The 12,606-nt window shown below is 37.6% G+C and overlaps 1 protein-coding gene across 4 annotated transcripts in view; it reads right to left on the bottom strand.

The window, feature by feature from the left end:
* tmem178bb (transmembrane protein 178Bb) overlaps nucleotides 1–12,606 on the bottom strand; it is a 112,067-nt gene that overhangs the window by 45,539 nt on the left and 53,922 nt on the right. For all 4 annotated transcript variants that reach the window (XM_069156385.1, XM_069156387.1, XM_069156388.1 and 1 more), the window contains exon 3: nucleotides 9,368–9,481. In XM_069156385.1, the coding sequence (XP_069012486.1) occupies nucleotides 9,368–9,481 (114 nt within the window). The remainder of the gene's footprint in view (nucleotides 1–9,367; nucleotides 9,482–12,606) is intronic.

Below are 12,606 nucleotides of genomic sequence, written 5' to 3'. Positions count from 1 at the left end.
CAGACACACACAATAGCCAAATAATAACAATATATATAGGAGTCCTATGTTAAAATTTAATTGCATAATACATAATAATGGATGACCTACAGTTGATGATGGTGATGTAATGATGTTGGGGTTTATAGTTGTGGCTCAAATCGCCAAGTTATTTGAGTAACTCAGTCGGTCAGGCCTCCTTGGGACCCAAAGCGGAATCTTTACCATTCGATCTAAAATCTATGACTGTAATGTGTGAAGTCCATGACCAGCACTACGTTCCTGTATGTCTGCATGAAGGCCCGATGAGACTACATGTGTATGTAGGGTTTTCAGAACAGACTGTGAAACACTTGGTTAATGATCCATCCTGTCTATCACACAGATAAATGGGCTCATTAGCTCAGATTTATAACATCATGTATAACTACAAGACTCAGATACAGTATGATGTCTGCTTCTTTGTACTACAGCCAGGTTGAAGCTTCATACTCCATCTGAAATGTGTGTTGGATGGTCGGGTGGCTTCAGAGACCTCCTCCCTCTACATCTCTACATCAAATTAAGGATGTCTCTGTTGAACATTAACTGTAACTCTTCGAAAGCAGACGATCTGACCTGCAGTTGGTGATTTGACTTCTCTTCTACCTTTTTTTGTCATTCTCGGGCTGTTTGTTTGTGTGGGAGTGTGCAAGAGGAGGTGATGAGGTGGGAGGGGTGGAGGTTCTACCTTCTCAGCTAAACAGGATGAAAGCAGCGACCCTACAAAGCTTTTAAATAGCAGTCAACCAATGCTTCTCAATGAGTTAAATCCCTGTCATCTTTATTCAGGCCGGCTCACCGTATAATCTACCAACTGCAGTTGTCATATAAATGTGATGAAATTGAATGGGAGTGGCTGCCTGGTGAACAATTGGCCTCAGCCACAACCTTTTGCTGCTACCTTGGATTATACACTGTCACTCATTGACAGCTTTCCCCAGCTCACAACTTATGCTTCCTTTTGAAGTAACAAAATCCCTAAGCTGCAGTCGGAGAAAACCTCATTCCTTCCTGTCCTCTCTAAAAGCCAGCGTCAAAAATGTATGCACCCTCGCTGCTGTCTGCATCTGTGACAGACAATGGGGGTGGGAGAAGGGATAGACTGTACTCTGTGCTGCTGCTTTGATGTTCAGCAGTAATAGAAAAAGGGGTTTTGGTTCCCGGCTGTGTGGGTTCTGCTGCAAGTCACTGCGGCTTTCTCTGACTGACAGAAACAAATGAGTATCATGTTCATCTTTGAGTCTTTGAAGCTGCGTCAATGTCACCCTACTGTTTCCTCAAATCTATGTAATGGGAGTGGGAGAAATTGTCAGGCCTGCCCAAGCTCAATTTCACACACTTCATGAAAGTCAAGAGTGGGTTGTCATTCTTACTTAATCCATACAAGGCCTGAGGCGATGTGGGTGGATTTGGTCCAGGACATCTCTGAAGTTGAACAGCAAACTATTAAACTCTGCCTGCTGACCAAACAGCCTGGAAGGGCTGAGTTGAAGTGGGGTTATTCAGCCATAAAGAACAGTAGTTGGTCTTCCACTTCTAAGGGGGTGGCTGCACAAAGATATGTTCGAGTGACTGAAAGAGTTGGGCCAGCCTTTCATTAAATTAACTGAACTTGTTTAAGTCGTCTGATGTGTTAAATTTTGCAATGGAGTTTATTTACAGAAAAAAAAAACCACATTTACAATACATAATACAATACAATACAATACAATACTTCCAAACATAACCATGTGACTAAATATTCTTAGCGTGAAAGCGAAGGAGTGTCCACAAAAACTGACCCTGCTTTGTTGGTTTGAAAATTAAGCTAATTAGCGCTCCTGAATAGAAGAAAGTCTCATGTTTTGCAGCTGTCAGTCTGTCATGCTGCACTTTATGTTGTAAAACTGCTCATGTGTTTTTGTGCATGTGTTTATGTAAATGCAAGTGCAAGGTGATCACATGCAGCAGATGTCAATCTACACAATGCCACCCAGGTACACGTCCATGTAGCTGAAACACATCATGTAAATAATTATTTTTTGTATATGTGTGTTGGCAACAACATTAAATTTATTGACTATAAAATGAAAACAATTTATTAAATGATGACAGTTTTCTAATTGTTGTTGTATGCTCACTACAGTTTATTGCTTGTAAAATGTAAATGTCAACTTGTGATTGTCAGTTCAGTTTTCTGCTGGAGATGAACAGTTTACAGAAACTGCAGCTCTGGTGTTGAATTGAGTGGTCCTTGAATTGTCTGTCGGAGGCCAGACTGTGTAGTAGATGTGATCCCCGGTCACTTGATCTGCAGTCAGACCCTGGACTCATTAGAAGCTGACGGTCCCCAAAGACTTCCCAGTTCAAGGCCCACATGTAATTTCTTATTAGTAGGTTGTTTAGTGCTGCTACTTGAAGGCCTGTTATTGATTTGGTGGAGGATGAGGACGGGGCTTTGTTCCTTCATGCTTTTCCTATTTCTAGTTTTTGGCTTCATACCCACACTGGGGTGACAGGCTATCAGTTAGAGGAGAGGAGTTACCTCATGCTGAGATGGTGTGTGGACAGCCCAGTAATAAGGACATTAAACATATCTGACTGCAGAGGGGTGACCTTCCTGCCATAAATATGAGCAATGTGTTTTCCTAAGCCCACCAAGATACTGAAGATAAGATACACCCATCTTTCTCCTACAGTATGCATGTGAATCAAAACCACAGTCGGAAATGGTTAACTATGCCAGTTTTTAAAGCAATGTGCATGCATCGCAGTAGCGCTCTTATTTAGACAAATAAATGTGATGTCTTTCGTCCTTGGCTGGAAATAAAAAGTGTAACCATGTGACATTGATTTCCTGGTGGAAACTAAAAAAATTTGTTTACACCTGACTGTGCTGATTTTGGGTATGTCTGTTCCACTGGAGCATATACTGTATGAAATACAGTAGAAAGGCAGCATGCAGCCAAAGACTGGTTATAAGGGAACACTACAGATAATACAACATATAACCACTTACCCTAATAGCAGAATTATTGTGATTAGTGGTTATATGTTGCGTTTTATACAGTATTAGAATTCTCACATAAGTTTAAACTTGACATTGTATTGGAAAAGAATATGATTTGAAATGATCACTGAGTCTAAAACAAAGGCTGTGTCAACAAATTGAGCTCCCACTGGAGTTTTGCTGTGTCCTGACTCTCCTCTCAGCTGTCCTCGAGGTAAGGCTGACTGGATAGCAATGTTAGCTTCACTGAACTAGCTCTTCACGGGTTTAATGGATTGCCACAGAACTTTGTATAGAATCCATTGGCCCTCTGAAGAAAAATCTAAATTACATTTCAGCATCGCCATCAAATGACAGATTTCCTTTATTCAGAGAATTCTAAACATCCTTGCCAGTCTTCTGTTGGCTATTAACGAAGTAACTCAGCTGTTTGCCAGTTACATACACTGAAAAAAGTCAAACGTCGGAGTCATTGACTTAAAGTGAATTTGTACTTTAGTCCAAGTGAAAATTGTGATTTTTGGTTTACACCAGGGTTTTTCAGTTTGCCTAAAACTAAAACATACGCCCCCCAGAGTAAATGAACAGCAATACTTTTACCTAAAGGGTATTTTTACTTTAAACTAGAGGTTTTCATGTCACGTGACTACATGGCATCACCAAATCATCCTTCATCAAGTTTTGGCCGCTGCCATTACCAGGCTTCGGGAAGCTGAGCACCTTAAGCAGGACTAAAAAACTCCTTTAAAAAAGGTAAGAGTTCGAATTTTTGTTGTTTTAAGAGAAATGTGTGTTTTCTGTTAACACTGTGGAGCACTGAAGCCGTGCAGATTAACAGCAGAGGGAGGGGGAGGGGGAGTGATTGACTCTGTCCTCTATACAGACGTTTTCACGTCTTTGTTCTTGAAACAGCATTTTGTAGGAATTGTATTGTAAAAATTAGATGAATGAATATGAATACGAATTTTATTCTTTGATAACTGTAAAAAGGGCTGATTAAAGTGCTGAGTGATAAGAATTCATATTCATTCTTGCATTTGTCAGTATAATGCAGTATAGTACAATACCACCAGTGTATCTAAGGCTTAGGCAATAAATTAGTCTGTAGTGACAATCATGGATAATGCTGACTGTCCACTAAAAAAACTAAAAGTGAAATCTCACCATATCCTTTGTGTTTGCAGGTTTACTGTTTTTCCTGAAAAGGCCATATTGCTGAATTTGGTAAGTCCCAAAATGAACAACTGTGAACATTATTTGCTTGTGTATTTAAATAGAATCACAAACCCAAAATAGAAATGAAACACTGTAGAGAATAGCTTTGAACTTGGTACAGATGTATACTTACTAATGTAGTAAGTAAATGTAATAATTTTGTTGTAAAGTGGCAAAATTGGACCTATTAACATTACATTATCTGTGTGTCTGCACTGTAGAGCCTCGAGGTGAATCTGAAAAGGGAATGTCTGCTGAAGTGCAACATTCTGTACCTCGGGGAAGACGTGGAAAACCTTATCAAGGAGTATCTGGTAACTAGTTTTGCATTAATCAATTAATTTCAAGACAAGATGAAGAATTGATTATTTAGACTTGAAATCTCATATACATGTTCTCAGGTCCTAGTAACATCAGTTGCACATGCATGTGCCATGTTATTTGGTCTCCTCTATGCTCTAAACTTGAGCTATCCAAGTGAGCTAAAGTACACTTTTGATGCACTGCAGAACATATTTATGGAGATAGAATAGAACCCAAAAAGATGACACGCAGAGTGTACAGTCTGAGTGTCAAGCTCTGAACATTAGAATAATCCACAAAAGACATTTGGATACAGCATGTTCTTTGTTCTGTTTTTATAACTTAGATTCAAATGTCTTACTGGGTAATGGTTAAATGTATATGAAAGATGGAAACAGATGTCACCTCTAAATTGGCTTACGTTTAGATTTTTTTCTGAACAGAAATCTGTCTGTGGTATCATTATTTAGGTATTATATTAGCACTGTGATTAATGCTTAATTGACAATGACCTGCAGCTCAGTTGTACCAGTAGTGGTACTATTTCTTGTTGAACTGAATTGTTCACAAAAGACTAACCGTTGCTCATAGATTGTCCCACAGCAATTGAACTGTATTTTTCCAGTTCTTGTTTTGATCCATTGATCTCACGTTTATAATGGTTCAATATAATGTGACATTTCTTGTCGTAACTTTTATGTAAGGACAGCCAAGTTTTAATAACGTTTATACACTTAATGGCTATTTTACATATTTCATAATAGGGATTTACATACCAGTTTTTTATGTTAGTAGTTATGTGGTTAACATAACAGAATAGTTGCAAAAGGTTTAAATACCATATTGAAAAGTTTTAACAGTTTTGGAAACACTATTTTACAGTTGTGGCTTTTACATTGCATGTTACATGTTTGAGAGAGATAAACATTTGTTACATCTTAGCATTTATGTGGATGTTGTTGCAGAAACTTAATGCAGATAAAAATACCAGAATTTATTTTATTTTATTTTATTTGGTTTATTATTAATGTGTGGAACACATACTGCTAGCTGTACAGGATTCAAATGGAAGGTTTTATTTATGTATTTTTTATTTTATAATTATTTTTTTTTTAGTACTTGATCAAAGGTGATGCATTTTTTAAAAGCCATCACAATAAACCTGAAGGTCTTTTGAAGAGAATTTTCCTGTCTTTATTTGTATTATGTAAACAAGATCAAACATTGACAGTGACTAAATGTTTTTGGTTTTATCTTAAGTGAAAATTCTACTTTCATATCACAGAAAATACTGTTTGTTGTGAAATTTTATTTGTAAAAAGCAAAACATATAATTGTATTGGACTACATTAAGTGACGTCTTTGCTTGTGACTAAAGAAAATGTATTAATTAAGGTATAATTGTAACATAGTTTCTACTGAATTAGACATTTAACTTGAGAAAAGCTGATAAATTTGCTTGTAACAAAATTTAAAATTTTAGTTTGTACTGAATAAGAAATTTAACTTGATGAAAGCTGATAAATTTGCATGTAAAATAATCACAGCATTTTAACTAGTTTATACTAAAGTAAAAAATTTTTTTTACTGAGATGGAATATTAAATACTAGGTTTTTCCAAAATGAAAAAAATAAAGTTGTAACAAAGCTAAACATGGTGTACGGTCTTGACAAAAACTAATATTTTTACTTTGTATAAAAGTAAATTTTTTATCTTGGGTAAAATAAGTATGTTTTATTCATATTAAATTAAAATTTTAGGTTTAAATCAAATAAAAAATGCAATTTGAGAAAAAGTAATAAATTTAGCTGTAAAAAATTACAGCAATTTTTTTTAAGTTGGTCCAAAGTATAATTTTTTTCAGTGTAATTAGTAGGGCTCATCTTTTATAAGGGTATAACCTAATCACGATGTGCCTTGCATCCTCTCTCCTGTTTGAAAAGTCTAAATTCAACGTAAGAATTACAAGTACATAATTGTTACTTATGGAATTATTTTTCTTTTCTTTCTTAAGGATAACATCGTAATTAACAAACAGTACTTCTATAATGGGGCTCAAGAGAGCAAAACAGTTGTCTTAAATAATCATCTGGTAGTTGGTTGTAATCACGTTATATACAAACACTACAAGTATTTCTAATGTAGGTCATTGCTTTCTCTTGTTGAATCTTTTCGATGATGATAGCCTTGCAACCACGTCACAGAGACATCCACACTGGACTGCCTCAAAAGAAGAAACTGTAATGTTTTTGTACAATTTGTAAAAGGGAATACATCATACTGTATGGCTTCTTCAATCAACCAAACTTCATCTAAATAGCAAAAGCAATGCAGCAACTCCATGTGCTGAACATTAAAAACACCTCTCCATAAAGAAGAACTCAGCTGATAAACACTTAAAATGTTTTTTGTTTTTTTTAAATGTGTTGGGAATGGGGTCAAGAGGACAAGTGGAGGCATTCAGCATTTCTGTTTGCCTCATTGTACACACCAAGGTGCTCCTTGAAAATGTCATGGTGGACATTTGATCTACACTTTCTTCATCTTCATTCTGCTACGTGACAATTTCTCTTTTAATTATATTTTTTTCATTTTTCCAGAAGTGTCTCAGTTACCATTGATGGTCTGAGTCCAGTAGCTGTAGCCATGGTTACCATTTCATTAGATTCCAGAAAAGAAAAGAGACAATTTTACATGTAAATCAACTTGAATTGGTAAAACATATAATAGCATCTTCTGCCCTGAATATGTTATCGAATAGCCTTCAAATAGAAACTAGTTCTCCTCTGGTTTGTAGGACAGAGCTGCATGCTGCAAGGAAGACAGAAGAAAACAGACAGCTGAGCAGTCCTCTGTGGTTTGTAGCAGAGTGGAGCTTTTCCCAAGCCTGTCACCTGACAGCCGAGGACTAGTCAGACGGAGTCGGTGACAGTTTGAGGTCAGAGCATGTTTCCACTTGGCTCCGTGACCAGGCGACTCGAGAGCTGCAACATGCCCGGAGGAGCGGCTCATGAATGGCAGGTATTCCAAAAGTAAATAGACTCCCCCTGGATTCCTCTGACAGCACATGTACCCAAGCTGATACAATCTAACAGGCAAACAGCATTGTGGAGAGAAAGGCCTCCAGTCTGTTCCCTCCAGGTCCAGGACTGACTCGGAAAAATAAAACTCAAACATAAAGTAAGTGTTCATTGTCCACACAGATGAAGGCAATGGACAGAGCAAAGAGCATACTGATGATGGAGCTTTTCATAGAGCCTGACCTAATATGGATAGTTTGCTATCACTGGAGTGGTGAAACCATAAAATAATTATATTCAAATAAAAATGTTTTATCCCCTGTGAAAGATCAAATGTCACAACATCTGCCAGAAATACAATAAAAAAAAAAATCATTTAACTGAATACAAATTCAGTAACATACATTTTCATATGAATTAATTTATTCATATAAAAATGCATCCCAACGTCCCTTTTCTGTTTTAACATTTGTAGCTTACAGCCAACCATTATCACAGCAAAGAATAAAATAGACACGCCCGTCCACTACAGCAAAGCGTGAAATTGCAATGATTTGGGATGTGAAAGTTACACGTTTTTAAGCGTTCATGTGACCAAGGTCCCGCAACAGATGTTTTGAGACCAAATGCAAAAGACATTTTTTGTCAGTATCAGGAGGTAGTCACAGACTGCCATGCGGGACGATGAGGTTCGAAACCAGGAGGTGACAATATGTGCTTATTTAGTAACCCAAACCACGCCTAAGCAGCACCAGGTGTAACTATCTCACATTTTGCTATCACAGACAAGTGTGTCTATTTCACATTTTGCAGTGATACTGGGGCGGTACAACATAATATTGCCAAAAGAGAAGTAAAGTAATGACCAAAAATACATGGAACTATGAAATCAAAATAGAAATCAGTCATCTTTGGGGGAGTGTAAATATTTCATAGACTCAAACATTTTCATGGTCTCCAGGTCTGAAAAGTAAAGCCAATGTGGAGTTTCCGTAAAGGGCAATAACACCGGGGCTGTAAGATTTATTGTATTTCACCAAAGGTAAATTATGACAGTCAATATTTTGCTGGGGAACAAACTGTTAGCTGACTGTGACAGACTCACTAACTGACCAAATAATATTCCAGTTCTATACAAGACGACAGTCAAGATTTTCACAGAAGTTGGCTCGTGGTTAAACTGATTTCCAGTGGAAGTGGTGGTTGGTTTGAGTCAAGTTTAATGGCAACCAAAGCAAGAATTAGTCAACTAGAAGCTACTGTAAAGTTTACACGCTATAAGCTGCAGCCAGTTTTAACCCTCCATTGCAGATAATGTAAGCCTGGATGGAACTGGTAACCTGATAGTAGCTTTAAAGGAAACAGCATTTTTCTTTTGAGAACCACAAATATACAGTTTCCAGATGAGCTTTTTGGTCATAGAAGGTCAATTTAGAGTTGAATATAAATGTTGATTAAAACTAGGAACAATTATTCTCTGTGAACCACGACCTTGACCATGACAAAATCATTTTCCCAGAATCCTGCTCAGAAGTGGTAGAAATATTTTGGTCTGGAAAAAAATGGGTACAGATGAATGGAACAATGCAGTTCTCCTGTTCCACAAAATAATACTATCAAAGATTATTGATCACTGACCGCAGAATGACCGAGTGCATAAAGTGATTGCACTCTTGTGGAAATGTTGTTTGATTCTTTTAACAAGCACGGGCTAGGTCCTGCAGGAATTCTCCTTCCTTTCTAATGATTTTTTCCCTTGAATATTACATTAATAGCTGTTCCTCTAAGAGGAGAGAGGAAGTCAGATTGTAGACTTACGGAGGGAGTGCCATTCGTCCTGCCTTATCGTCTTGGTGATGTTGTTGGAGAGGTTTTTAGGTATCGTAGCTGAGGAGTAGTGATACTTGATATAGGAGCACCTCCCAATGGAACCTGCCGAGGAAAAAATCAACAAAGGATATTTTTTTTAAAATACAGAAACAATATTGACTCACAGCTCATTACATAAGATCCACTGTGATGACACACAAACCAGGACAGAATAGAACACAGACATGATTCAGCTGGACAGGCTGTCTGCAGCTATTATTTAAATTATCCGACACAGGCCAATCACTCATCTTCTCTAAAACAATGGCCATCTGCTTTTCTATGAGACCCTTTTGTGTCAACGCTGAAGGAACACTTTCAACATACATTTCTATTAACTACAATACTGACACAATGGCTGTCAGAGAAATGATGTGTTCTTCAAACACAACATTCACTATATAATCAGCAATGTTCCTGAAAGTCCCCTGGCCTGGAAACGTGTGAAGAATTTTTATTGGCAATGTAGACAGAAGTTAGAAACACAGTGACATGCTGAGCTGTAGGGTTACTGAACCACAATTAAAGAACTCATTGAAAAGGTTGTCTAAGGGCATGGAAATATTCTTGGAGAAACCATCATTGGTAAATGACCTCTTGCACATTTTCTTTTGGAGGATACCAGGATGGATGGTTGGCTGTTCAAAACATCTGACTTTGACACCATATTTGTACTCCGTGTCTCCTACCAGCACACCAATCAGGCAAAACCACATTTCCCCCCTAACGATAATCTTTTTTTTTTTAAGTTGCCCAAACTTTGTGGCAGGCTGTTAAAATAAGCTTGGGAAGTCACTGGCAAATTATGTCGTTTTTTTTTTTGACAGGGTGTGAGATGAAACACGACAGGCACTGCAGCAGCTCCGTGAGGCTGTACTCAGGCACAATACACTACTTACAGGCACAATTCTGTTTTGAGCTGACGTTAGCATCTTAATAAGTTTACAATGCAATGTTAAGATGAGTTTGGGAGGTACTGTTCACCATCTTCATCATCTTAGATTAGTGTTAGAAATTCTAACATTTGCTAACATATACTGAACACAAATAATAGCTGAGGCTGAGGATATGTCATTTGTTTAGCAGGAATTGAATTTGGTCATGAAGAAATATATTGGACAAAATCACATTTTTAAACACTCAACTTCAACTTTATTTTTCAATCAAAACCATAAATCTCAGCTTCACAATGGCACAAGGTGAACAATAAAGGCTCACCAAAGTCATGAAGATTCGAGACAACAACAAACATATCAAACAAACAACAACAAAGATATCAACCTCATGGTGGTGCTATGTGAAAAGTCAAGGGCTCAGCAAAGTCATGAGGATTCAAGACAACAGTCTTCAGAATCAGATATCATATAGATCAATAGTTTTTTTAGGTATTTCAGTCTGGATCAACGTGGCAGACAGTTGACCTGATAGCGCCGTCACACTGCTCACATACAAACACACATTGTCGTGGAAGCTGAAGGGTGATGACTTATTCTGTGGTGGACATTATGAGGTCACCCAGCTCAAATGCAAAACGGTCCTAAATTTACATTATTAAGTAACCTTTGACTTGACTTGTTGCGATGTTCGCTTCTGAAAGGGTGCGACCAGAAAAAACAGACCTTTGATGAATATTTGCCAACATTCAGGTCCCATTTAATCCCATAATACAGCAAACATACTCATGATACAACAATAGAATTAGACATAGTGGACAATGTTTACATTGGCAATAATAGAGGAGACTCCAAAACATGGAGGTCCAATATATTAAACATCTGACAGTCACTGAGGTGGGAAATCTCAACTTTTAATGGGAGTGTTCTGGGAGCTGAAGAGTGTCAGGCTCATGAAGTGTAATTGTTTTGATACCCGGGGGACCGACAGCCAAGTGTCTATGCAAATTCAAACCTAATTTCAAAAACAGAGAAATAATTAATTGTTTTCATCCACAACAGTCAGCTGAATATTTAGAGGTTGGTGCGTTGAGACAAACAGTTGGTGATGCTAATTGTTCAGTCAGGTTCCATTAAACCAAGAAGAGGACACAATAAAGTGATATCATTAAGTAAAATCCCAAATTAGTGAAAGCAATGTGGAATCATGATTTCTATTATTCATTTATTTGTAGAGTGTTAAAATGTTCTCATCTGTCTACACAGATGTGATATTTCTTCCTGTCTACTGGAGTTGAAACTGTTTCTGCAGCACTTTGTCACATTTTGCTTTGATCCATACAAAAACTTTTCCACCGCAGCCTAGCGTAAAGAAAAGTTTCAGCAACGTTTAGACTTTTTTTTTTCAAAATTCTGCCATTCCACTTACTTTCTTTCACAAATGCAAAATGAATAAATACATTTTAAAAAAGAAAAAAAAATAGGCAGAAGGAATGCACTATTACCTGTCCTTTTTCTCTCTCTCCTGTTACCGGTCACTCTACGGTCAACTATCTAACAAAAGCAAAATGTTAATAATACATATTTGTTTAAGCAGTCTTATTTATAGTTTATTTTGATTTATTGCATTTATTATGTGTTTCGGCAGGGTTGCTCTCACAACACTATTAACATAATGTAAGAGCAGTGGCTGTATTACTGTATGTTCTTACCAAGACTGTAATTTTCTGTCTGGTGGAAAAAGAGCTGCTTCTTTTTGACACCATTACTGCAGGTCCGCTTTAATTATCTCTGGCAAGACTGCACGGCTCACTGAAAACAGCATTATTGGAGTCCTGGGAGATTTGAACTGCACAAACAGAGGCAACAAGGATAACAACCCACGTGTCCCTCGTCTGTCCTGGAGCCACACACACACATGCACATTATAACATGCACTGATATACATGAGCAAACCCAGGGGACCACCACTGCTGACAGTTTTAATTACACATTCATAACAGTCTCTTTATCTGCAGTGCAGTCCGCACCTGATTGCTCACAGAGACGAGATTTATTTGATCAAACCATGATAGATTACATCCTGATCCTTCCTACTACTACAAATAATAATATTTTTGATCCCACCCAATGTGGAGTCTGCATGTTCTCTCTGTGTCTGCGTGGGTTCTCTCCGGTACTCCGGCTTCCTCCCACCATCCAAAAGCATGCATGTCAGGTTAATTGGTGGTTCTGAAAAAATGTCCCTGAGGTGTGAATGAGACCGTGAATGGTCTTTATTTCCGTCTGTCTCTG

Source organism: Embiotoca jacksoni, unplaced genomic scaffold (assembly GCF_022577435.1).
Source record: "Embiotoca jacksoni isolate LCO1_2020_lvr unplaced genomic scaffold, fEmbJac1.0.p SCAF_21, whole genome shotgun sequence".
In the NCBI taxonomy this organism is placed as follows: Eukaryota; Metazoa; Chordata; class Actinopteri; family Embiotocidae; genus Embiotoca; species Embiotoca jacksoni.
Note: the sequence above shows the minus strand (reverse complement) of the source record. Positions and strands in the feature narration are given on the sequence as shown.